The following is a 25,836-nucleotide window of genomic DNA, read 5'->3' on the forward strand; positions in this document are numbered from 1 at the left end:
ACAGACATAATATTGGGACTGGGGTGGGCGCTTCGTTGAGTTACTGGGTTAGGCCTCTATGCTTCAATTGTAAGAATTGTAAAGGCTCTGAAGAATTGTAAATCATGGGGTGAGTCTGTAGCAAAAAACGTGGGCAGAGACTTTGGTTTTCCTATTAGCAACGTCAACAATATTGTCGTTCGTTTAAGTGAAGTATAGGTTTTCCTGAAAGATCTAATTATAAGGAGTTGAATCTATGACCATAGATCATTCTTATCAGGCGTCTTTTGTCTCCACTAGTGAAGTGCATACGGACTTGGGAGCATCCTTTCACCTGAACGTGGGTGGTCCTAGAAGCACATGAATTTATGAGCTTCTGCCACAAGGTGTCACTGATTCTGTGTTAGCGTTTAGTAAGTAAAATAATTGCAGCACAAGTATACCAACTAGAAGGTAGGTATTTACATTGCCGAAAGATTTCCTTTTAGGAGCCGGAGTGTTTACCAGGTGTACAAAGGTGTAAAGGGACGCCTGGGGCCCTAGGCTTGGAGTCAGCAGGCCCCACCAGGGTGGAGAGTTTAGAGCTCTGGATTTGGAGGCAGGGACTGGAGTTAACTACAGGTTTGCACTTGTGAGCTGTGTGACCTCAGGCAAAATTTAAACGATTCTTTGCTTTATTACCAAAGACAACCTTTTTGTTATTTTATCAATAAAATAGCACATAATAGGTGCTGCTTTACCAATATTACCTAGTTATTTATGCATATCAAAAGAAGTAATGTACATAGGAGTGTTTAGAAAATTGTGTTACGTACATACAAGATTTAGAACAATTTTATAAAAATTATGCATAACTCTAGACCTATATAGCTATTGTACTGAACAGTTGTACTGGTGAAAACTCTAGGTTATAAATGGTAGAAACCCATCTGAACTTGTTTGGCAAGAAGAGAATGTTTCGAAAGTTATCAGGGTAGTTCATGTGACTTCAGGAATGACAGTGTTTTGGGGACAGCAGGCTTCAGGCACCACTGGAGTCACGATTTGCATGACACCAGTGTGAGCAGCCCCCAACTTTCTTTTTAGCTTCGATCGAGGTCTTTACTCTCTGGCTCCAACTTGCCTCCTCTGCAAAACAGGCAACATTCCGATACTGTGAGAGCTGTGGAGCGTCCACATGACGTCATCCTGCGGGTTGAGAAGACAGGAAGCCAGAGCTGGAGAAATAAGTGCTATAAAATCACCTTGATTTTGGTGGGGAAAATACTAATTTGGAATTTATAAAAGCCATGGTCAGTTAATACTAACCTTCAAATAAAAAAAAAATCAAACCTCCAGTGTTCTGGCTACTATCTTTGGGTCTGCATGTCTTTATTTAAAAAGAAATAGACAGTATTCCATAATTATCTTTTTCTTCATAAAGAAATCAGAGATTAAAAAATGAAAATTTACCATAAAACCATAAGTATGAATTTGTTTTACAAATGTTCACTTAAAACATTTCACATGGTATTCTTCACCTTGGCTGGTGTAGCTCAGTGGATTGAGCGTGAGCCTTCGAACCACACGATCGTGGTTTGATTCCCAGTCAGGGCATATGCCTGGGTTGCGGGCCAGTTACCAGCGGGGAACTCACGAGAGGCAACCATACACTGATACTTCTGTCCTTCTCTCCTTCCCTTCCTCCCTTCTCTCCTTCCCTTCCCCTCTAAGGATAAATAAATAAATAAATTTAAAAATAAATAAATAAAACATTTCATATGGTATTCTTTTAAAAGTCATCTGATCTGGAACACATGTTAATTCTAAACCTATTTTTATATACCTCTTCAGGAATGTGTATCACCATATTCTGAGGTGCACTTGCCAGTTACATAAAAGTTAAATATAAGTTAACTTCTTTTAAACCCTAACAAACATGTTAATTGCTTTTTACAAAAAAAACCCTTAAATAGCCTCATTACTGATTTTTTTCTGCATCTCTGTTAATCAGTCACAAGTGGCGTTAGTTATCTGTGAGATTTTATCTGAAAATAAATTCTCCTGCCCTGAATTCCCTTAGCAAGAAGCAGAAGCAAGTTTTTAAATCAACTTTCTTGCACTGAATGGATGGAATCTCTTCCCAGCCCTGAGATTGTGTGGGAGACCTGCAGTGCGCCCCCTGCCTGCCAACAGGGAACCGTCTGGAAAGCAGACATGATTCGCTCTCCTTGGAGCAAGGCGTCGGCTCCCTCCTCTCCATGCAGCTAATGTGCGGTATGAAAACATTGTAATGTTGGTGGAATTGCACTTTATTGTATATATGCCTCAGCTGCGAGTGTCCTTAAACATTCAGGTTTCTTTGATAAGAAACAAGTATAAAATATAGGACGTAACTAGGGCTTCTAAAGTGTTTTCAAGGATTCTTTCCAAAATTGTTAAAAGATATCTTTGATCCTGAGATTTGTTTAATAAGAAAGGGTCGGGGGCTCCGACCCGGAGCGTGGAAGATGATAGACATACAGGAGAGGGGATAACATCGAACATGAGACCCATGTTCCCACAGGAAACGCCAACTGAAGACTCAATATAACAAGTGTTTCCTGAGTTGAAAAAGTGCTTGAAAACACAGACCCAAGAAAAACTAATGGCAATATTTTTGTATTACAAGGATATAGGAAACAGATCTTATGAGCATGGAGACAAAATGAGGCAAATTACTCTTTAAGAATAAAAGCCCAATGGCTTTAGGCTTTTCTGCAACACCCAAGGTCAGAAGATAATTAAACACATTCTGGGGAGGGGGGCAGGGGCGGGGGAAGGCTGGGAACAACTTCGCACTGAACCAAGGCAGATTTGCAAGACCATCCTGTCCCTCATTGAAAAAATGCTTCTGTTACCCAAGAGAGCGGTCAAAGTCAAAAACTCAGTAATGAGGAATTTATGACCCCCAGGATTTATGAGCCCAACCTGTTTTAGACCAAAATGCGGGTATTCCATTGGCCTGGATCCTTGGGCTATTCCTCCTGAGGCCAATGCCGTTTCCCAGAAGATGTGTCTTGCACCACATGCTTTACCCCATGTTTCAGAAGATATGTCATGTTTGATGACCACTTAAAACTGATTTCGAAAAAGAAAAAGAAAAAAAACCTGATTTCATTCCAGATCTGTTAATATTGGCTTAAGTATTTACCTGGTTGAGATGCTCTGCCCAGACGACCCCACACTCCTCTGTTCTCAAAGTGAGAGCTGGAGGGTTCAAGGTGTTGATCATTTTCACCTGCAGGGGTGTTACGTATTTTCTGCATCTTTACAACTCTGTGCTTTGCCTGATTTGTGTTGCTTTTAGTTGGGCAAGACTAGAAAACTGTGTATCAGTCCTTAAGCTTCACTTCATCTTCCTCCCACCACGTTACCTATGGCATATTTCATTTTGTGCCAGTACACAGGATGCTAATGTTCAGAAACATAGCCGATCTATTGTTCTGTTCCTAGAAGAAAATCTCAGAATCTCATATAAACTAGTTATCATTTCCTCTTGATCTAAGAAGTTAGTGACTCACTCACTTCAGTAAGAAACATATTCTTAAAGACACAAAGAAAAGACGAAGACTCCTAACATTTCTAGTTATTATTTCCATGTAACTAGTTCCCCCAGAAATAAGTGGCTGAAACAATAACCATTTCTTTAGGCTCCCGGATTCTGTGGATGAGGAATGTTGGAAGAGGGAGCAGTGAGGATGGTTTGTCTTTGCTCCACGGGGCTTGCGGATAACTCAACGGGTTCAGACTCAAACAGGACGATTGGGTAGCTGTGGGCTGGAACCATTTGGAAGCTCCTTCCCTCCCTATCTGATGCCTGAGCTGTGGTGACTTGCATGGGACCCTGAGGAGAGCAGCTGCCAACTCCGTTAGTCTCAAGGAGAGAAGACACTTTCAGTGGGATACTTCATCTCCTGTGGGATGTCAACAGGATTTGTGGTCATATTTTTTTAAAAAACTACCTGATAATACTTTGCTAGCATTGGTTTTCTAGGTTGAATTGTCTTCCCCTGAAATTCTTATGGTGAAGACCTTATTTGGAAACAGAGTAATTGAGGATGTATTTAGTTAAATTAGAATGAGGTCACGATATTGGAGTGGAGTGGACCCCTGACCCAATAGGACCAGTGTCCTTTTAAGAAGGGGGAATTTAGAGACAGACCCTCACACAGGGAGGACACCCTGTGAAGATAAAGATAGAGGTCGATGTGATGCTTCCAGAAGCCAGTGAAGGCCAAAGATGCCTGCGAATCCCAACAGCTGGGAGAGAGGTGTGAAACAGTTTCTCCCTCAGCCCTCAGGGGAAACCAGCCTGACTCGCGCCTTGACCTTGGACTTCTGAACTTCACAGCTAGGACACAAGGAATCGCCACTGTTTAAACAACCCATTATGTGGTATTTTGTTACAGCAGCCCTGGAAAACAAATACAGATGGTTTTTAGTTTCTTTATATCGTACTTTTCAATATTTTTTATATTTTTGACAGGCAATGTGTTTCTGCAAAAATCAGGAAAAACAGGCTCATTTCATGTAATCATTTCAACTTCTGTGTTCCATAAAACATGGAAATAACCCAAAATCTGACTATGGTTGTGTCTAGGTAATGCAGCTATTGGTAACTTTAAAACATTCTTCTATTTCTCTATGCTTAGTATGTTTTCTCTAAATAGTATATGTTACTTTAGGGGGGAAAACCTGTAGGAAGCAGCCACCGAAAGTAGAAGGAGCAAGGGTTTCAGGGGGCTTGCTGTAGGCCCTGCTTTTAGACCTCGGGGCCTGTTTCCCAGCCTGAATGTGGGGTGCAGTTCTCAGGGCTGCTGGGAGACACGAATGAAAGCAACCAGTTGCCCGGTGTCTGTGGTCAACCAGACTCTGCCTCCCCCCTCCATGATTTATCTGACAACCTTGGTGATGAGGGGGGTTGGGGGGTGAAAGCAAGTCCTGAAAGAGCTCATGCATGTTTTATTTTTCACTGATTTTTAAGTGGGAGAGCAAAGGCCTAAAAATCTAGGGAGCCCAGAGGGCACTTTTACAGCAAAGCAAAAGTGACTTGAGCTGGGGCCTCTTATCCAGGTCCCACCCAAGGCGTTGGGAAGGGTCAAGGTCAAAAATAGATTCACATGGCCACGTGGCCTTGCAAAATCTGCAAATGGTAGTTTAACTATAATCAAGATGGCTGTCTTTTTCCACTCTGCCCCCTGGCCCTGACACCCACCCCTTGGAGTGATCGTGGGGATTTTGGGACTGAGTTAAGGGAAAGTTGACTTATGGATACTTTTAATTTGGGCTTAGTGAGATTTATTTGTGTGGTTTGCAGTCACTTTCTTGAATAGGTAAGCTACCGGTGCTGTCCTGGGCAGAAGGGGCTGTCAGAGATATTCCCACGGGCCAGTCTGCCTACTTTGCCTTCAGCATCGTACAGGAGCACATCTGAGGCTGGCGTGCATAGAACCTCAGGCTGAAAGCACGTGGGGGGTGGAGGAGAAACAAGATTTGACCTCTAGGAAGCCAGAAGGTAGCTAGTGTCAATTTCGCCCTAGATTCCACAGCTCTTGTAAGAAACAGACATGATAACAGTTCCTCCAAATCTGACAACAATCTTAAAAATGTACACGACATCACAATAATGAATTTAGAAGGTGAAGTAAATTGTTCTAAACTTTTAGTGTTGGAGAGAACCCCACATTTTAATCAAGGAAACTCAAAAAAGAATTAACTTTTATTCTCTCTACAGAAATTATTACAAGATCTTTATAGGAAGAAGTGACTAAAAAGGATATACAGCCAAAAACTGTAGAAAAGGAAGCATTATTGAACTCTCTCAGAAGGGTGTTAATAAAAATATTACATAATTTTGTCTGTTACCCAAAAAACTAGCTTGATTACACTTACAGTTTATTTAACGTCAACTTCATTAAATGCATAATGTGTGATTTTGTTTCTCATTCTATATCAATATTTGTGTTCATTCTTCAATACGTATTGTTATTTTGCCTTCTTTTTCTTACAAGAGGCCTCCAAAGCTTTATCAGATCAGGCCCCTCAAAACCTGCATTTGACCTCAAGGAGCCCAAATTCCAGATAATCCTGTTCTTCTGCGAAGTTGCTACTTAAGTCTGAGGCTAGTATTTAGGACTATAGCTTCTCTGTTTCCCCACTTCCTACCGAAGCCCTGGGACGCGAGGTGTTTACCGATCGCCTCCTGTTGATCTAAAGAGGTTTCCGAGTCTCTCTCTGGTCTGGACGTGAGGGCACTGCTTCCCTGTCAGAGGAAACCCATGACTCAGAGTGTGAGAAAAGGGCGCTCGACTACCTGGGAAGTTTTCAACACCAAAACATGCTGGGCTTTTGAATAAAGAATAAAATTCAAAGCCACTGGATGGAAACTTCCTGTGAAGAGATATAAAAAAACCCCTAACTCTTCCTATTCTTAAAAATAAGAGTTGTTTTGTCAGAGGATCTGAGCCACGGGTAGATTTTTTTTGGAGATGAATTCTTCAGGTGTGACTAGACCCAGGAGCCTGTGATTTCAGTGCTGGGGGCAGCTCATCAGTTCCCTCTGCGCTCACTGTGCTCGGGTGTCTTATCCGGCTTCAAAACACAGGGCAAATGGACTTGGGTGATAAAATTACTCTCACGTTTGTGTGGTTTTCATTTAAAGCCAGGAGTTTCTTTGCTTTTCCCTCTGATCAGAGATAAACATCACCCATGTTGATGGAAATACTCTGTGGTTTTAAAAACATCTCCGGTCTGTGGAATAGAACAGTTTTATCACAGAAAGAACATAAAGCCAGCCTCTAATAGTTGCCCCTTATCCTGTATGCTGGGGTACAGAAAAAGAGTTAGTCTTCAGAATTTGGCCGATCAAATGCCCGTGTCATCTCTCATTAGTGAGTGGCCAGTTACACAGTCTTCTCATCTACAAAAACTGGGATTTTAATATTCTCCTCGTGGAGTTGTGAGAACTAAAGGAGATAGCAGTGAATTTAAGACAAAAGGAAACAAAGAACTCCCCACCTAGTCACAGCAGCTGGCAGACACAGCTCAGTAAATGCTTGAAGTAAAAAAACAAAACCCAAAGATAACCCCTAAAATCTCCTAATCTCCTCCCAGAGAGCTTGGGATCTAGAAGACAGCAGAAGAGGACAACAGGGAAAGGAAGAGGTCACGGGCCTTCGGAGATGACAAATATTGAGAGGAGTGGTGGTCGGTGTCCCATGACGGCCGCTTGGAGAAATTATAACGAAAAGAAAGTTCTGCGTGAAGCTGAGGAGTGAGCGGATGAACCACGTACAGGGAACCACTGCCTGTTTGGGGGGTTCGATGAAAGACTCATGTTCGTGTATTTGTATTGTTCCTTCATTAACTCAGCGGGCATGTAAAGAAAAGCGAACCTATGTCAGGAAGTTGTCTAGGACTGGGGACAACAAATAGAAATGCGACCCACTCTGCCCTCAGAGAAGTTAGAGTGTACTCGGGGAAGAACGCCGTGAAAAGAATAAGGCCATGGAAACGTGGGGTACAGGGAGGAGGCAGGCTAGGTGAGTGCTTCCTGGGGGCGGTAAGGGGGTGAAGGGTGTGGGCCCTGTAGACAAGTTCAGGTAGAGGAAACGGAATGAACCGAACACAGGTGGGGTCGGCTCTGCCGGAGAGTGGGAGCTGCAGTGGGGGTAACGCCCCGAGCAGTGGGTCTGGGGAGTAGAAAGGGTCAGAGGTAGGCGGCCTGGGGGCCTGGCCTGCCATGCTTCTGTGGCAAGTCTGTGAGGGGCCACATCTGGGCGTAATGAGAGTGGCCATGGAGGGGACCCCAGGAGCAGACGGACATTGTCTCCTGGGCTGGGCGAGAAGGCGGGGTTGGAGGGCGGTAAACGCCATGGAGTGGGGTTCGAAAGCTGAGGCTTGCCGTCCCCAGAGGCAGGCCAGGTGCATGGCGAGGGCAATGGAGCCCAGAATCTGAAATGAGACATTTTTAAAGCTGGGACATTTCACGTATGAGCTGGGACCGGTAGACTGAAGTTCCAATTTTGCCTTTCTACCTTCTAATTCTTTAATCTCCAGGAATGGCTGGAAGTTGTGAAAAGTTACCGCCGTGTCTGCCGTGGGGATGGGTACTCAGACTCCAATGTTCACAAATTAGACTTGAAACCTGACTCGAGGGACTTGCTTAATACAGATAACAACCCGCCATTTACACATGCGGACGGACACCTGTTGGCATTCTGGGGCAGGAACGGCCCGATTTAGCACGGCCTCCTTAGCAGTCTGAGGGGGGGTTTCCTGGGGGGTTGAGTGCCTAATCTGGCAGACTGTTTTGCTGTTTGGATCTGCTGTAAGGTTCGTGGGATGTGCGAACAACTCCCATCTTTAAAGGACTGGTGAACTTCCCTTGTAATTAAAAACCTTGAGAGGAATGAATTTAGATTGTGTGCATCTCAGTGCGGCCCCCTGAGGTCTGCGGGTGTTTGTAGCTCCTTAAGCCTTCAGGTGTAGATAGCTAAGCCTTGCTGTATAAAATTTTTTTTAGGAACTAAGTACACGCAATTCAAATATCATACCACCCAGAAACTTGCCAGAAAGCAAGCTACATTTTTTTCTGATTCCCAACCATAGTAAAAACCTCAATACTTTTTTTTTTTGCTACAGATTCACAGATAAAAATAGTTGGGGTCCTGAATGAAGTGATGGGAAGGCTTCCCTGTCACTCTACCATAAGAGTCCCCCTCTTGACATGTTTCTGGGTCCTTAGGACTTTAATATTTATTCCTCAACATTTATTTGAAAACAGTTGCCATATATACATCTTTGGAAACCGGTCAGTTTCTACCTATGTCTGAATGTCCCCTATGGACTTGATAGTGCAGTTAACACGCCAAAAGAATTTTCCACGATCACATTTTTATCTTGTTTAAGCCTAGGGGGGACGCCCCATGGCTGAGAGCTCTTTGTTAGCTGTTCCACAGACCATTCTGAAGAGGCCACGTACCCAGTGGTGCAGTGGGGTGGGCTCCTAACAGACCAGCCCTCCCAGATGTTGCAACTGTGAACCCCCAAAAACAACCACCTCAGGGGTGGGGAGAGGGAGCAACAGCAGGCCGAGGGGGCTGAGTCTTCGAGTAGAGAAGGGATTGCCTGGTATCCAGCTTTGGCCAGAGAACAGGCCCTGGTTGCAAGTGTGTGTGTGTGTGTGTGTGTCTACAGCCCCAATGGAAGGCTTGTCATATTTCTGGCCTAAGGAATCTGAAGGTAGACCCTGGGCCACCATGATAACGAGAAGGTAAGAGATCACCCCGAGAAGGGGTGACCTCAATTCTGTGTTTGAACTCTGCCCAAGTCTCTCGCTGACCCACTGACCACACAGGCAGGGGGCAGACTCACAGCGGCTCGCAGACGAGGGAAAGAGGCGTGGCCCGAGATCCGAGTTGCTGCCCGTCACAAGCAAGACAGCGTGAGCACGCTGAGTCTGATCTGGTCCACTGAGTGTCGAAATGAAACATCACCAGGTGCATCGACATGACAACATTCGGGGTCTCGACTACATAACCTTCCCAGTGCCCAGGGTACAATCTCAGGACCCTGAAAATATAAAGAACCAGGAAAATGCTACATGTTTTCAAGAGAAAAGACAATCAGAAGAAATCAAGCAGAGATGACTGAAATGCCGAAACTGTCAGACAACAGTGTTAAAGCAGATTATAATTAATTATGCTCAGTAGGCTGAGCAAAAGTGCTCCAGTAAGCGAGCAGCTAGGAGATTTCAGAGAGAAACTGAAAATGTGAGATGATAAAGGGAAACAGTGCCAACCTGATTTTTTGTTGACTTCAGTGGGAGTCTCTAGTGTTTCCTCATCAAGTCCCAGGTTGCCTTTTCGTCGGAGATAGATATCTTTTTTAAAAAATTCACATTTATTTTTTAAATTTTTATTTTATTATTATTATTCTCATTGGAAGATGTGTTTATTGATTTGAGAGGGAGAGAAGGACATCGATGTGAGGGAGAAACAACACTCGGTCTCCTCTGTATTGCTGACCAGGGGAGGTGCCCGAAGACGCACTAGGACTCCTGGGTGTGGGACGATGCTGTAACAAACTGAGCCACCTGGCCAGGGCATCGTATTTATTGATTTCTATTTCATTAAAGATTTTTTTAAAAAACCTTAGCACTGGGGACTAAATTTTGACAGGTGCTTTTTAGGATGTGTGGAGCTGATTATATTTTCCCTACAACTTTTACTGAAATGATGAGTTTCGTTAGCAAATTTCCTGCATTGGCTCACACTTGCATTCCCACACTAACTGCAGTTGGTCTTCATAGGTTCCGCCTACTCATATTTTATTTAGGGTTTTACATCGATATTAATAAAATTAACCCGTAGTTTCATTTTCTGTATGTGTGGAATTGCTGCTGTGTTTCGGTAGCAGTGTTATACTTGCCTAAAAAATATAATTTATGGTTTTCCTTTGGTCTAGGGAGGTGACACGGCATTGGGACAGTCTGCTCTTTAAAGATGGGAGACATCCCTGTGAACCCACTTGGTGGCCTGGGGAGGGTTGGCTGGCCCTTTGGTGACTTTCTCTGTTTCTTGCATGACATACACCTGTTTAGATTTTCTCCTTATTCTGGAATTAGGTTGGTAAATTATATTTTTCTAGAGGAATGATCCTCTCAGTCACATTCTCAAGCGCACTTGTGTGGGGTCGAGCAAAAGAGTCCTCTGATTTTTCAGTGTCTGCTGTGAATTTCCACGGTCACTTCTTGTGTTGCGTGGTTTTGATCTCTCTCTTTTCCATGCTCAGACTGGGCAGAAGTTTGTTTTCATGGAGCCAGCTTTGATTTTATTGATAAGTTCAACTTTTTTGTTTTTAAATGATTGATTTCAACTTTGTTTTCATTCTCCCTTTCCTAACCTCATGACTAGTGTGCTAAATTCATTCCTTTTTATTTTTGTTTATTAATATAATCGAATAAGGCAGTGAATTTTTTACCTTTTTTTCAAATCTCATGGCGCAGATACACTGATTGCTGAAATTCTGTGCCACAACAAAAAACATATTTTTTTGCTGATCTGACAAAAAACAGGTGTAATTTTCATTCACTAACACTGGAGGGCTATTGTGCTATTGGCTGTTGTCATTTTTTAAAATTTGACAGTCTAAAGGAAAAGGAGTCAGTGCTCCTGAATAAGGAGCTGGATATGACATATTTTTTTTTTAAAGATTTTATTTATTTATCTTTAGAGAGGAAGGGAAGGAGAGAAGGAGAGAAATATCAATGTATGGTTGCCTCTTGTGAGTCACCTGCTGGGAACTGGCCCGCAACCCAGGCATGTGCCCTGACTGGGCTGGGAATCGAACCACATTCGTATGGTTCGCAGGCCCGAGCTCAATCCACTGAGCTACGCCAGCCAGGGCCTGGACATGACATATTAGGAAGCCCTTGGATGTCTTTGGTAAGGAAAGTAACAAGATGTGAGTGTTGTTTTGAAGAGAGGAACATTACACTTTTTAATAGTTAGGTAATATTTTGTGGTCTCCAAAACCACTTTTGGATAAAAAATACCTTTTTCAGCAAAGATGGGGGGGAAGTCTTATTTATTTCCTTTTCTTTTTTAATTTATTTTTTAAAAGATTTTATTTATTTATCTTTAGAGGGGAAGGGAAGGAGAGAAGTATCAATGTATGGTTGCCTCTTGTGAGTGCCCTGCTGAGAACTGGCCCGCAACCCAGGCATGTGCCCTGACTAGGAATCGAACCTCGAGCGTGTGGTTCGCAGGCCCGAGCTCAATCCACTGAGCTACGCCAGCCAGAGCTATTTCCCTTTTGATGCTGATGCAATTCAATCAACCAAATGAATGCCCACCTGGGACCTCTTGTGACTGTCTTGATGCTTTGCAGCCTTTGGTGGAACAAGTTCTTCACTGACCCTGGGATTTCGTACAGAAGCTGCTTTAGGTTGGAAAAACTTCCTAAACTCAATTCCACCACGAAGAAATCATTTCTGCTGTTCTCTTCACACTGTACCCACTAATCTTGAACTCACCTTTGCCTTCAAGGGCGTCTTATTTACTACATTATAAATGCCTTCTGCAAACACAGCACCTTTTATATTGTAGGAGGCCATTTGCTAAGTGATTTTACTGAAAACTACTCTGTCATCATTACAAGTCCTCACATGTGCAAATGAATCATTGAAATACTTTGAGATGATTATCTGCTTTATCTTCACATGACCCGCCTCATCTTTATGTTTTCCCCGCATCGCAATCCACACGTTCCATTGTCTCATTACGCTGAGTAGACAGTCTGTACTTTCTCCTCCTTTCTGTTATGAAAGGAGCCAATGAGTGTGCCTTCTGCCGTATCCGTGGTCTCTTTTATGTGATTCTCATCCCTCTTTATAAGAGGAGAGAAAACATCTTTCCTTCCCAGGAGGAAGAAACTGTCTGTCAGACTCCAGGACGTTGAATGCTGGTTTTTGCCGAGGGGGTACCTTCAGTGGCGTGCTTCCCGTCTCTCACTTGGTAAAAGGGGCCAGGGTCCTCCTAAGCCAGGTAGGCCCAGGCAGGTAATGCCAGGGGCCTAGGGAGGACCAGGGATTCGGAAGCTGGGGGGTCAGTTCTGGATTTAGGGGGAAGCCCCTCCTTAGGCCTTGACTTCCAGCCTGGTTTTACCACGCACCTGGCTTTGGCATTGGGTCCTTGGTGGTGGTCCCATTTGTGACTTATGGCCCTGAGGGGGGCCCTGGGCGGGGCAGAACTCTGGTGCTTTTGGTCTTCGACTGACGTGTCATTCTAATGTCATCCAGTTCTCACTGTACGCGTGGCCCTCTGTTCATGGCCAAGTGTGAAAAATTGCTGGTGTGATCAAGGTGTCGTTAAGGGGACTATCCCATGAAACTCAATATTGTGGGCTGAATTGTATTGTCCACGCTCCCTGTCCCCACTCCCTGCAAATGTGTCTGTTGAAGGCCTGACTCCTCGAATCTCACAGTGTGACTTAAAGAGGCAAATTGAGGTCACTGGAGTGGGCCCGAGTCCAATGTGACTGGTGTCCCTGTGAGAAAGGGAACTTCGGGGACAGATGCGCGTTGAGAGAAGGCAGTGAGAAGAGGCACCTGGGAGATAGCCACGTACAAGCCAAGGGGAGGGGCCTGGGACAGGGAGCTGGGCCTGCCTCCCCCTTGGTTTCTATTCCAGCCTCTGGAACCAGGGTCAGCACGTTTCTGTTGTTTAAGGCACTTGTTTGGGGCAGCCTTGGCCAACTCCCTCACTTGGCTAGCAGGCTGGGCAACCTGTTTTAGAGACCGGGGTGCTGTGCAGAGAGGTGGGAAGACTGAGCTGCAGCGTCTGAAGCCCTTTCCTGCACTGTTCAAACCTGGTAGCAACGACGCCATTCACTGGACTGCGAGACTCACACGGATGTCTGCCTCGAACTGTCCTACTTGCCTGTCCCAGGGAGGAGACTGCCGGCCTACTCCTGCTTTTTTAAAATAAGGACATTTGGGACAGCGTTTTCGTGGTCCGAGTTGGGTCACGCGGACGTCAGGCCAATGGCAGAGTGGGATCGATGAGACACTTCCAGCCCGTGGTCTCACTCGTTCATTTATTGGTGAGAAATTGCTGGTTTGCAGTGAGACGTTGCTAAAAACGTGGTGGGACTCTTCCTTTTCAGTCTGAAATACTTAGTACAGCCTGGCCACGTGGGAGACGCTGCAAACTGTGACCATAACTGTTAGTATCCAACTCTGGAAAAGGACTGCTTTTCCTATGTTAGTGTCAGGGGGGAGTGTCTGCCCTTAAATTTATAGATTAGCGGAGGTGCTTAGTTCAGTGTTTTTAGTGATTTTATTGGGTCTGAATGTGCTGCCTGGGGTGATCCGAGTTACAACATTTTTAACTTTGTGTTACACTGTTAGTAATCACCTCTGAAAAAGTAGGCCTTCACCATCTGGTAGCCAGCCAGCACAAAAATACTTCTTTTGCAAATCAAAAACACAGCGTTTTATGGGAGAAGTTGATAAAATAAGGAGAATCTCCAGGTGTCTCCGAGAGCCGGATAAATGCCTTAACCATGGGTACTTAACTTCTAATAGACGAGAAACAGTCTACCATTATCTCTGCTAATAATCAGGCAAATGGAGCATTATAGAAATAAGGTTTTTAAAAGGACCAAAAAGGTTAATTCACAAAAGCCAGGAGACATTATATTTGCTGTACTATGTCATATATTCCCATTCCTTTGTTTTACACACTCAATTTTCTGGCCTCTGAGTGATCATTTGCTGGAAAAATGGCTTAATGCAGATACATTTTTATGGTTTTGCAAACGTCGGAACCACAGGGACTGTCTTTTTTCCTAAACATGAGATCCCCAGCTCTGCCGGCTAGTCTAGAACAACACACAAACACACACACACACACACACACACACACACTCACACACTCTATACATGCTTGTGGAAAGGACAAACATGTGAGTGGTTTTCTTGGTGGGTCTCCGTGAACCGGGGGAAAGGAAGCAACATGTTGGTAAAGAATGAACATTTTTACTTTGCGAAAGGCGGGCGGTTTATTGTAGTGAGATTACATTGAAGTTTTATGTACAACACCCAATGCATATAAAGTGATTTCCTCCACACCACCAGTGGAGAGGTCCCTGACCTACAGGGAAACTCAAAGTGCCACAGATCAGCTGGTATCGATGTGCCGCATGTTCTCTAGTCCACCCCAAGGACCGAGCAGGTGACTGAAGGACCTACGCAAGCACTTCGCCCAGGCTGGCCTCCTCTTTGACCGGCGTTCCTACATAATGTCCGTGACCATTCCGGACCCTGAACTCTGTAGGCAAATGCTTGCCGTCTGTTTCTCTCTTTTTCCTGTGGTTGCTTAGCTATCAGACTGCTGCTTAGTCAACTTCTAACAGAGATTTAATACCTTTTCCCCTTAATGGAGCTTGTGGAGAACATGAAAATCAGCCTGCCATTTGAGACAACACTGAGAAAAGAAAACAATATTTTAAACACTAACTGGTAGAAAAGTGCCCCAGGAGGCGGAGAAGAGCAATGCAGTTTACGCCAAGTTCACGAACAAATATGTATACATATTTACATAGACACCTTTGCACTCAGTGTCTTGGGTGAGACACACTTTGCACATGCACAACCTGTTGCACAAACCCAGGTGCACACAGACCCAACTCAAGGGCCGCTGGGCAGCTGCCATGTTTGAGGAGGGCTCTGCACAACCTCTGAAGGGAGCTTATTCTCGACTTTCTGCAAACTGAGTCTGAGAGCAGTCCTGTGTGCAGCCATGCACCACAGAGATGCCACGACCATGCCGTGGTGTCGGCCTGCCTTCCTAAATGTAGGATTCTCTGGCATATGGCAGTGGGTCAGCCTCAAAGGCTGGCTGACTGCAACGCTGCGCCAGGTACTCCCACTGACTCTTCTGCCTGCACAGGGACACAGTGCTGAGCCGGGGCGGCTCAGGCCTCCCGGCGCCGGTCGCTTGTCCTGTCATTTCCCCAGAAGCACAGACAGCTCTGCTCTGTTTCCAACTCCCAGTCCTGGGGGACAGTATGTGCCCAGCAAGAGGCTCTTGGCCACACAGATTTCCCGAGTCCCCTCTGTGGGGAAAAGGTCGGTGAGGAGGCAGCCCGGCGTCCAGGCTGAGCATCCTGGCCCTCATGCTGCCAACCGTCTGGCTCCCGCAGGCGGCGAGGCCCAGGGCCTGGCCCTGCACGGCCTCCTGATAGGACGGTGGGCTTCCCGGGTGCCGCTGGTCCACCAGGTGGAACACGTCCTCCACGGACAGGGTGAAGGTCCTTGAGCTGAAGTCCAGAGCTGTCTGGCCGTGGGCCTCGGACAAGCTCTCCTGGATGATGCGCCCAGCAAGCTGGCGTTCTTTTTTGAAGTCTTTCCCTGCTGGGTCCCTGGACTTGGACTTGAGAGAGCCCGAGCTGGGGGTCCGGCTCAGCCCTTTCTTGTGAGAGGCAAAGGAGAACGACATGGAATGCTTTTTGATTTCTCTATTGGGCTTGCTTTTATCGGCCTTTGTAAAAGACTGATGTTGGGTGAAGAAATTTCTTTTGGGACTGGAAGGGGAAACCACGGGCAAGCGGTCCAGGGATGCATCCAGAGAGCCACTGGAGGGGGTCTTGGGCGCCGGTCCCTGTGGTGTCCCCAAACCCTGAGCTGAGTTCTTCACTGTCAGGTCCTGTGGCCTCTGGTTTCTGCCTTCCACTGCAGGGAACACCTCCTCTGGAAACGGGTCCTCAGTGTCCTCACTGTCTGGACGAGAGGCTGGCCGGGCCCGCCTGAAGTCATCCTCACTCCGTGTCAGTTTCGGGTCAGTTCCCGGGCCCCCGAGGTGGCCCTGCAGGGACGCCATGCTGGGCTCTGAGTACCTCCTGTCCAGCTCACTGAGGCTGCTCTTCAGTCTGGCCCCAGTGCTGACTGCGGGCTCCTGGCCCAGCTGCCGGGAGCGCTGCGGGCCTCTGGGCTCCAAGGGCACCGCGGGCGGCCTGCAGGGAGAGCCCATGGCACTGCTGGGGTCTGCGTCGGGGTCGTTGCTGTCGTAGGCCGAGTCATTCTGCAGGGTCGATGTGTCTGCGGAAGTTAAAGGACAGGTGAGCTTTCCATTCGGATTCTTTTAGAAACAAATTACAGTGCAGTTCTCCCACCTATGTCAGGTGCCAGCCAGGTAAGTGGGTGGAGCAACTTTGGGGCTGGAAATGAAAGTAACTTGCCACATTAAATTTTTGTTTCTTTCAAAAGCTACTATATTGAGATGAGAGAGAGAGAAAGGAAACAGCATTTCACTGAAAATGTATTGATCTTAAATTTAAAAATGGATCCTTTGAATGGCTCTTTTATTGGGTCCATTTCCATTTTAATGGACCTACATTCCATTAGTGGAAACAAACGTTTCTTACCCCAGCCCTCCAGCTGAAGTGAACTCAGTCAAAGGAGCACTTCGAGACTCCACCAAGTAGTGGGGGGAAGCTCCAGACTCGGCCTGAAGGTGTAAGTCTGCACCCTGAGAGGGTATCGCAGGAAGATTCGAGAGCAAAGTGTTCCTGTTTAGCGACCTCCCTACAGACGAGTCTGCTCTCATTAGGGGGTCTGTGCTCCAAATACCAGAGATACTTTACGTCGCAGTGGAACGTAACCCTCAGGAGCGGACCCTGCGTGCGGTACCTGAACTGCTGTCCACGTGCTCCAGGGACTCCTCGGAAGCGACGCTGGAATGCGCCGGAACGATCTCCCCGAAGATTTCAAAGCAGTTATCGATGAGGAATTCCACCAAAGCCTTAACCTATGAGGACAAATGAATGGGTTATCAGCTTAAACACGCCTCCACTTTTCTTAAGGGACGGGGGACTTGGTGGGGGTCGACTGTTCGGCAGATGCCCAAAGGAGCAGAAGAAACGCTGTGTGTCCAAAAAGAGCATACAAAAAATTTAGTGGCAATCATCTGAAAGTTACTTTGAGACATGTGTTTTTCCCTTTGAGGATTAAAAACTTTTGCCTTAAAGTTAACAAAGTTCTTTTCCCTTAAGTAAGGAGCTTCTCAAATGGGTGGCTGGACACAACCACAGCATCACAGCAGGGAGAGGCTCCAGGGACAAAAACGAAAGGACTCTTAGAGGCCTCCTGAGAGACTGGGGTGTGACAACCGGCAGCACCAAACCCTGTGCTGCAGGCTGACATAGGGTGTGGCCCAGGCTTCGTGGGCTCCGTTAACCACCTGCGTTCCAGAGAGGAGTGTGACAGGACATTCCGATGGCACAGGGTGACTGCGCCCTCGAGTCAGAGGGATTCGGCCACGTTTCATCACTGTGACTTGTTCACAGATGGTGCGATCGTATACTGAGGGTTTATTAGAAAGGGACGGGCACACACCTTGTTGTTCAAGTCTCTCTGGGCCTCGAAGGACAGGGTTTGGTCGTTCTCCCGGGTCAGCATGTTGGGACCAACGCAGATGGCAAGGTTGCTGGCGTCCATCTTGCTGACCTCAGAGTTCTTGCTGATCAGGTGCAGCACGGAGACCAGGTGCCTGAGCAGCAGGAGGTTGGGCCGGGGCAGCTTGTCGGCCACCCTGGAACCAAGCACAGGGAGGAGTTTAGAGGAGGCGGTGGTCCTTCTGGTTCCAGTGGGGCAAGCTGCAACTTCCGGGCCAACTCAGACTTCCTTTAAAATGAGGAAGGTGCCTTTTCACAAGTCACATTGTGAAACATTTGGACTTCCAGTGGCAACTGACATGGAATGAAACTGGTGAACCACAACACTGGACGACTGGAGAAACTGATCTTTATAACCAGGACACTAAATAACACTGTTTTTATTATTTATACAGATCTTAGGTTCGGAAGCATTCGCTCCTGCCAGGAGTACCACAGGTTAACATTTTGAAAACTGTTCTACTAAGGAACCACTCAGCCGTGGAGATTGTGTTTTTATTCCTCACATCGCAAGACTATTTTTTTAAACACAAACATTTGCCCTTTTTCTGAACTGTGATCATGAAACAAAGATGAGGCATTTTTGTACCATTCTGAGAAATCCTTACGGAGAAGAAATCTGTTTATTACGCATGTTCGCAGCTGTGGCCAAGGCAGCATTTAAATGGCAACATTGTTACTAAAAAGTAATAAATTTGATTTTTAAAGCCTTACATTTTCAAAAGATGAAATGGTGACTAATATATGAATCATTTCCATTTTTCATAAGAAGTTATTATTCTGAAAGAGCTTTATGTCTTCAGGTAGAAAATAATTTTCATTTTGGAACACTCTAATGCCTTCAATTCTATAAATATTCAATATTTCATTAAAAATACTTAGCCATGTGGGATATTCCCAATATATAGGTGTGCTTTCATAGGATTTGACAAAAGTGCTGACGTTTTAAAGTTAGGCATTTAAGATTCTCTGGTCACTAACAGGTCATACTTTCATTTACTTATTTTGGCTGTGACTGGGATTTGTTTTATATAGTTGTCATTTTGGATCATTATAAGAATGTGAAATGTGCTGTGGAATTTTATGAACACAATAATCCCTCCCAGATTTGTCCTACTGTATGCTTTAGGGGATGTTTTACGGGAGGCGGCTGCCCTGCAGGGCACCATTCTACAGGGCACCATTCTAACCCCCAATTCCCATCCCTGGCTGTCTGGCCTGTTTGGAGACTTTCTTCTATGATTCTGGCTCGCACCCTCTTGAATGAATTACAGTTTTAGACTCTCCCGCCTCCTGTGATCTGTACAGAAGCTGACATTCAACTTTTTGGAAAAGTACTGCCTTTCATTTGACTAAAACACTCTTTGTAAATGTCCAGGCTAACTCCTGATTTTTATTCTGGGAGTAGATGCACAGTTCCACTCTGATCCCCTAGTCCTTCCAGATTTGACGAATCACGCTAACCAGTACGTAGTCAGTACACAGATGGAGATGCGTGGGCCAGGCCCCCGGGAGTGGCTGTGACACTCACAGTTTCAGGGCCTCAATCCTGTGCTCCTCGTCCTGCATCTCCAGGGCGCCCATCCATTCCTCGAACAGGTCCCAGGACAGCAGCTTCCGTGGGATACCCCTGAGGAAGTCCTGGAGGAGGAAGGGAGGCACGGTTGGGCCTGTCTGTGTCCCACAGGGTGGGGGCGTCTTTATCTCAACTTGGTTCCCTCTCGGGGAGTCTGTGCCCATCCTGCCAATGGCCGTGGGCACAGACGTCCCCTCCTTCCTGCATTCTATTCACTGGGAAAACTAACTCCCTCTCAGTCTCTCTCTCTCTCCTTCTCTCTCTCTCTCTCTCTCTCTCTCTCTCTCTCTCTCTCTCTCGTTGTCTCTCAGCAACTTCCTAACAACAGGCACAGTAAGGCTCCCATCCAAGGCTCCACCAGACTCAGGGGTGTGCACTTGGCCACAGGACAACCCGAGTGCCTTTCTCATCAAAACTGTGGGGAAACTGAATGCCTTGCTCTCTGCTGGAATCTGTGATCACAGACACACAGATGTTTATATAAACAAAGAAGAGGCTTAACTAGAAAAGTTAAACCCCAAGAGATCGGTTTGCTTTGATCTTCAGAGAGAAAGCCCTTTCCCACATGCAGAGAGTGAATGCGTTAGAGCCCTTGGCGGGCTGTTTGGCGCCAGCTGGGAACTCACCTTAAAGACGGCCGCCAGGAGGTGCACCGGGAGGCTCTGCAGCTCCACCACGCCCCCTGAGTTCAGCTCCTCCTTGAGCTCTTTGCGGGCTTTCTCATTGGCTGCTTTCCTGAATATCCCTTCGGTGGAAGGGCCTTTGAGGCACAGAATAGCGAGAATATCCTAGAAGGAAAAGGCAGGCGAATAGAAAATGGTTATCCTTGGGGTGAAGGCACACTTTGCTACCAGTACACTGAAAACCCATGTTTAGGTAGGAGAAGGAGAACTAAAACAGGATAGGAACATGTATAGGACTCAATCTGTAGAATTAAAACTGTGCATAGGAACAGCAGCTAACTTTACCTGTCATGAACTATCCTCTCCAGAGGAGCTAGTTCGCCACGATAGTCTCTAAGTTAGTCTAAACAAGTGACTGCCAATGCCAGTTTGTCCTTTCGGTCCGGTTGCTACCAAACGCCTCCCTCAACCCTGCCATTTTTTCTGAGAGGAGGTAAGTTGGGAAAGCTCTAATTCTCAGCATTCTGAAATTATGTCAGGCCTCCCTCCCTGCAAATCGTTCCATACAAACAGCGGGTTTGCCACCAGGTATGCTGCCCTGCGTCTCAGGCTGTTGATTTTTCAGAAGCCACATGTTTTCAGCATTCTTAATGCTACAAAGTCAAGCATACAGTGACCACGGATCTGAGCTCCTGGGCAAATAAGCGGCAGCCAGGTGTCATCCGGCTGCACTCGCAGGCAGGGATGCCTTTTCTAAAAGGGGCAGCGCCAACACCTGGCCTTGGCACGTTCGGCAGGCGGATGGCACGCGGACCCCCGAGGCTTTTTCGCATCTGGCGGAAAGCTGGAGTGGGTTTACCGACAAACACGTGCCTACCTGAATGGGCCTGGGGAGTGTGTCGTCGTCACCACAGACGATGGACAAGGGCTGATCAAAGAGTGACGTCTTCAACTCTGGCTCTGAAGCCCCAGAGAAATCTGATGAAGGAGAGAGCCTTCTCATGAGAAAGGGCCAGGAGATCACCTTTTTCCTCTTCTTAACTTCTGCAATGAGACAACGAGGCAAGGAGCAAATTTAAGTTAAAATGTTGACAAACTAAGGCCCACGAGGGACCAGGGGTATCGTCAGTCACACAGTGTCCTCTCTGGGGCACCATGTCGGGGAAACACTTCACTTCTCACTTTTGAAAAAACTGAGAAGGCACAGGGTGTGCCTCTTAATCTCAAAAGAACCAACCTAGAAACAACTGCATTGTTACCGGGGCAACCAACCCCTAAACAACAACACCAGCGTTCTTCAAGGTCTCCACCTTTCCTGTTTTCACCCTTCACCAGATGTCTGCTGCAGAAAATTGGCCTCACTGTGCAGGTCAGAAACAACCATCTTAACATGTTGACCTTACTGACTGGGGTGGACATCTCTGATGTTAAATATATTGTTTTAATTTGTTCCTTTGACTAGTGAAGAAAACGGAACTTAGGAGGAGAGGAAGTGACTTGCTGAACGGGGCCTTTTGAAAACAGCATGGGGCTGGCTGTTCAACCTCTGCAGCCACACTGGCACCAGCCGGCCACTAGAGGGAGCTACATCACTCAGCCCGTCTGCAGTCACCTCCGGGGGTTTCAGCCGCAGGTTGGGGAGACCCCTGTGCTGCAGGAGGGCCTGAGCCTAGGCCTGGCAATTGGAAGTAATCAGTAGGCCTTACCAAGATGCTCTATCTTTGCAAAGTCCTGAAGACATGTGTGCAATGAATACTGCCTCTCACAATTTTCCTTCTTTTTCTCTTTTCTCCTTCCTCTCCTTTTTTCCCCTAATTATAGAACCTGTATTTTCTGAGTGCATTGGTGCACGTTTCTATACATTTTATACTGGCAAGTGGAAGCAGACGGGTAGAGAAGTGTCCTATCCTCCTAGTTCAGGAGCACTGGGTCAGGGTTACGTTATATCGGAAGCACTGTGAGAAAAATGAAAACTGAGCCGTGGGTTCTTTGGAATTTGATATCAGCGGAGATAGCTACCTGGGCTCTTAGATTCACTTTCCACTAGAAAAGGAAGAAAATGGAAAAGGCATTGCGTTCTCCTTCACGTGTGTGCACGCTTTGATCATTAAAGCATCAGCAGCCAGGAGGTCTGTCACCCCCCACCCCCAACCACCAGAAAAGCTGGGAGGGGGGTGGCTGCAGGGAGGGGCCTATACCCTCTGAGCACTCTGGTGCCCTAGGGAGCTGGAGCCAGCCTGCCACTTAAGTGTTAATGTTCTGCGGTCTTTAAAAGAACACTAAAAAAAAAAAAATTCCTAGTAGAGTAAAGTCCTGTGGTTTTGCAAACCAAGAACATCCAGTTGTCAGCACTGACATAAAAGACCAGTGTACTTTCAAAACTCACCGAGTAGCCGGCAAATGCTATCCTCACTCTCGCATGATGCCAACAGAGGATGTTCCTTGATGTCACCCTGAAAATATGTTTATTTTAGTTAAAAATAATGAGTGAAGAAACCTACCCAGTCTTTCCCCAGAAAATACACATGTAACACTTTATTCATGTTTAAAATTAGTCAATAGAGTCCATGGATTTTTTTCTAGCTTCTAGAATTAATAGCAAAGTCTTGATTGTTTCATATAGATCCCCATGATGTGTTGAATAGATTGCATTTATAAGATTAATTTTCTACTCTAATAACTAAATAAGCTGAACGGTATTCAACTACATAGAAAGTTTTCCACTGTCTCCCAGTGCAGATAAAGAAAACTTCTAAAAAAATTGCCTTCTTACCTCTGATTGACATTCAATTAATGTCTCCATATTACTGGCATTTAGTGTTTTTGACTAAAAGGAAAGAAAAATGAAGTTAGGCAGCCATTCGACTTGAGTCCAGAAAACAGGCGTTAATGAATGAATGCAGGACAGAGGGGCACCTACGGCATTGCAGCTATTCATCAACTTCATGAGAACTTCAGCCGACTGCCCGGTGACAAATGTCACTCCCCTGTGGCCTGGGCTCTGCCTGGGGGGAAAACACATGGGGAAGGGTCAGGAGGGATATGCATGATAAGTTGCCCAATTTCAGGGCCACTCTGCTAGCACACGAAGTTTGAAACTATTGGGCAGAAATGTTTTCATTTAGAGTACAGTTGCCTGTCTCTGGATGTCTTACACTACCAAGAACAGCCTCTGAACACACATTTCTTAGTTAAACCTGATATCGTCACCATGCCAAATGTTGTGATGCATTTATTACATCAAGAGATAATTTGAAAAACAAGTCTGGTAACAGCTAATGTTTGGGGGGAGGCACGGAGAGCTTGCTAAGTGCCAGGTACTACATTAAGAGCCTCTCGCTTGAAACATTGATCATTTAACCCGACAAGGAAAAAGCTCGCTCCCAGGATGTGCCTTACAAGCAGACTCAAGCCAAAGAAAACACGCGCCGAATTCCTGTGCCCCCCACGTACCAGCTTCACCTTGAAGCAAAGCTTCCCGCGTTCAGAATCTTTATAACCCTGTTGCATATTCCGCTGTACAGTTGTTTTCTTTCGGATCTGAGCTGAAAGACCAGGGACCTGCTAGCTGCCAACAGGCCCAGACGTGCCTGCCTAGTGAGTTTATGGCACTTACCCTGGGAGGGCCCCCAGCCAGCGTGCCTTTTCCTCCGGGAGCTGCGGGAAGCGGGAGAAGCAGCCTGACGCAGCTGCTGCTGACCCACTGGCGGAGAGCAGCAGCTGGACTGCTCTGACTTCACGTGTCCTGCATTATAAGTGAGGGGGCGGCAACTCAGAACCGACCGGGGCCGGAAAGAGCAACACGGNTGCCTAGTGAGTTTATGGCACTTACCCTGGGAGGGCCCCCAGCCAGCGTGCCTTTTCCTCCGGGAGCTGCGGGAAGCGGGAGAAGCAGCCTGACGCAGCTGCTGCTGACCCGCTGGCGGAGAGCAGCAGCTGGACTGCTCTGACTTCACGTGTCCTGCATTATAAGTGAGGGGGCGGCAACTCAGAACCGACCGGGGCCGGAAAGAGCAACACGGGCTGGGCCGGAACAGAGAGCACCCGCTTCCTCATTCCTTTTAGGGCAGCTCGATTCTTTGCTTTTTTTCTTCTTCCATCTCAAAGGGAAAAAAAACCTGTAACCTACTAGGGGTGGAAAAGATGACATATGGCCACAGGTGAAGGCTCTGACTAATGTCACAGGTGGGATGTGTGACTAGAAACGGGGGTTATTCTGGATGTAAACATCACTTTGTTTTCTAGAGTAGTAATTTCAGCTGCCCCCCCTTTTGGTATCCTGTTTGAGTGTTCTCCCCTTGCACCCATCATCTGCTACCTCCGTCACCCTCTGAGTGCAGGACATTGTCCTTCCAGGACACCTGGGATGTGCGACAGGGAAATGGCCACTCCCCAAAGCCAGGTCTGTTTCTTTGGGAACTAGGTGGAGAGTCCCCTAGAGCACTTGTCATCGTAGGAACCTCTTCTCTGTCCCCAGCTCCTCATCAAAATTGACACTGAATTCACAGGACAGCTTTCAGGCTGACAAGGATGGAAAACAAAAACTTCATTCGATCAGACCAAGTTCAAGGAGAACGGAGATGGATTTCACCTGTGGTCCCCTCCTGCTGGCTGGCAGAGTGTGCTTGGACTTTCCCGTGGCTGAAAGGCTGTCTCTCAAATGACTCAAATGACAGCAGAACAGACACACAGACCGTGATGCACCCACACAGGGGAGAGTTAGGTAGCAGGAAGAACATGTGATCCAAAAATGCGTTCGACAACGGGGCTGGGTCTCCCAAAAAGACACTGAGTGAGAGCAGCCAGACCCCAAAGCGCACGTCTGCCTGTAAAGCCCAAAGACAGGGAAGCCGTGTAGCTGGACCTAGCCTAGGAATGGGCACGCAGAGGGTGCTCAGGAAATCATTTCTGAATAGATACATTGACCTAGAAACATTACTGTACGTGTATCACTGTAATATACTCTTGGCAAATGTGTATTTCATGAATAGTTTTTCATCTGATATGCTTTCTGGGTTCTTCTAAAAAAACTTAGTGTTTGTACTGCTCTTACAATCAAAACATCAATTTTCAATTGAAATATTCCCCCCCTTTTTTTAAATGAAGACTGTATTTTCTCTAACCCTTCAGGTTTTTTCTTTCTGTCATGCACTGTCCCCCGCCATAAACATTCAATCAGTGATTTAAAAACTGCTTATTTTTTTCATGGACTTCTACATTCAAAGGAAGATTATGTATCTAGAATTCCGATAAATGAAACATGAAAAACATGGAACTGTTCTCTAGTGGCGAATGGCGGGGAGACCAGGGCCTGCAGCTTCTGCCTCTTCTGACGAGCTCAAGCTGGGGGCGCCCTTGAAGGAGCTCTCAAAGGTCTGCAGGTTTGTTCTATAGCAGCAGTCCCCCGTGTGCATTCTGGGAGCCTGGGGGTCCCTGAGGCCCTGTCGGGAGGGTCCGCGGGGCCATAACAACCTTAGTAAGAGTGCGAGATGCTCTTTGCCCTTTAAAAATGTTCTCACAGGAGCACAGAGGGGGCATGTCAGGGCTGCCCATGGCGGATGCTCTGATGCCGGAGGAATGCACGCTTGTGTCTGTTTAGCATTAAAATCTTCTCACCTTTAGTTAATTCCAAGGTACACATTGGTAGCTATCACTTACATAGGTTAAGCTCTTAAGAAT

General features: G+C 46.4%; 1 protein-coding gene across 2 annotated transcripts; it reads right to left on the bottom strand.

The window, feature by feature from the left end:
* Positions 1 to 14,539: 14,539 nt before the first annotated feature.
* Positions 14,540 to 24,065, bottom strand: TAGAP (T cell activation RhoGTPase activating protein). 2 transcript variants are annotated; one of them, XM_037057422.1, is made up of 10 exons: positions 23,990 to 24,065; positions 23,078 to 23,162; positions 22,931 to 22,984; positions 22,544 to 22,610; positions 21,035 to 21,201; positions 20,161 to 20,322; positions 19,490 to 19,599; positions 17,900 to 18,095; positions 17,195 to 17,312; positions 14,540 to 16,603 (listed from the first exon to the last, which is right to left on the bottom strand). In XM_037057422.1, the coding sequence occupies exons 2-10, from the start codon at positions 23,102 to 23,104 to the stop codon at positions 15,354 to 15,356; spliced, it is 2,151 nt and encodes a 716-aa protein (XP_036913317.1). In that variant the 5' UTR covers positions 23,105 to 23,162; positions 23,990 to 24,065; the 3' UTR covers positions 14,540 to 15,353. The 2 variants fall into 2 exon arrangements, with proteins under 2 accessions (XP_036913317.1, XP_036913250.1); XM_037057355.1 differs by lacking the exon at positions 23,990 to 24,065 and adding an exon at positions 23,774 to 23,900.
* Positions 24,066 to 25,836: the final 1,771 nt, after the last annotated feature.

The sequence above is a fragment of the Sturnira hondurensis genome, unplaced genomic scaffold (genome assembly GCF_014824575.4).
Source record: "Sturnira hondurensis isolate 20B ecotype Veracruz unplaced genomic scaffold, ASM1482457v3 Scaffold0000167, whole genome shotgun sequence".
NCBI lineage: Eukaryota > Metazoa > Chordata > Mammalia > Chiroptera > Phyllostomidae > Sturnira > Sturnira hondurensis.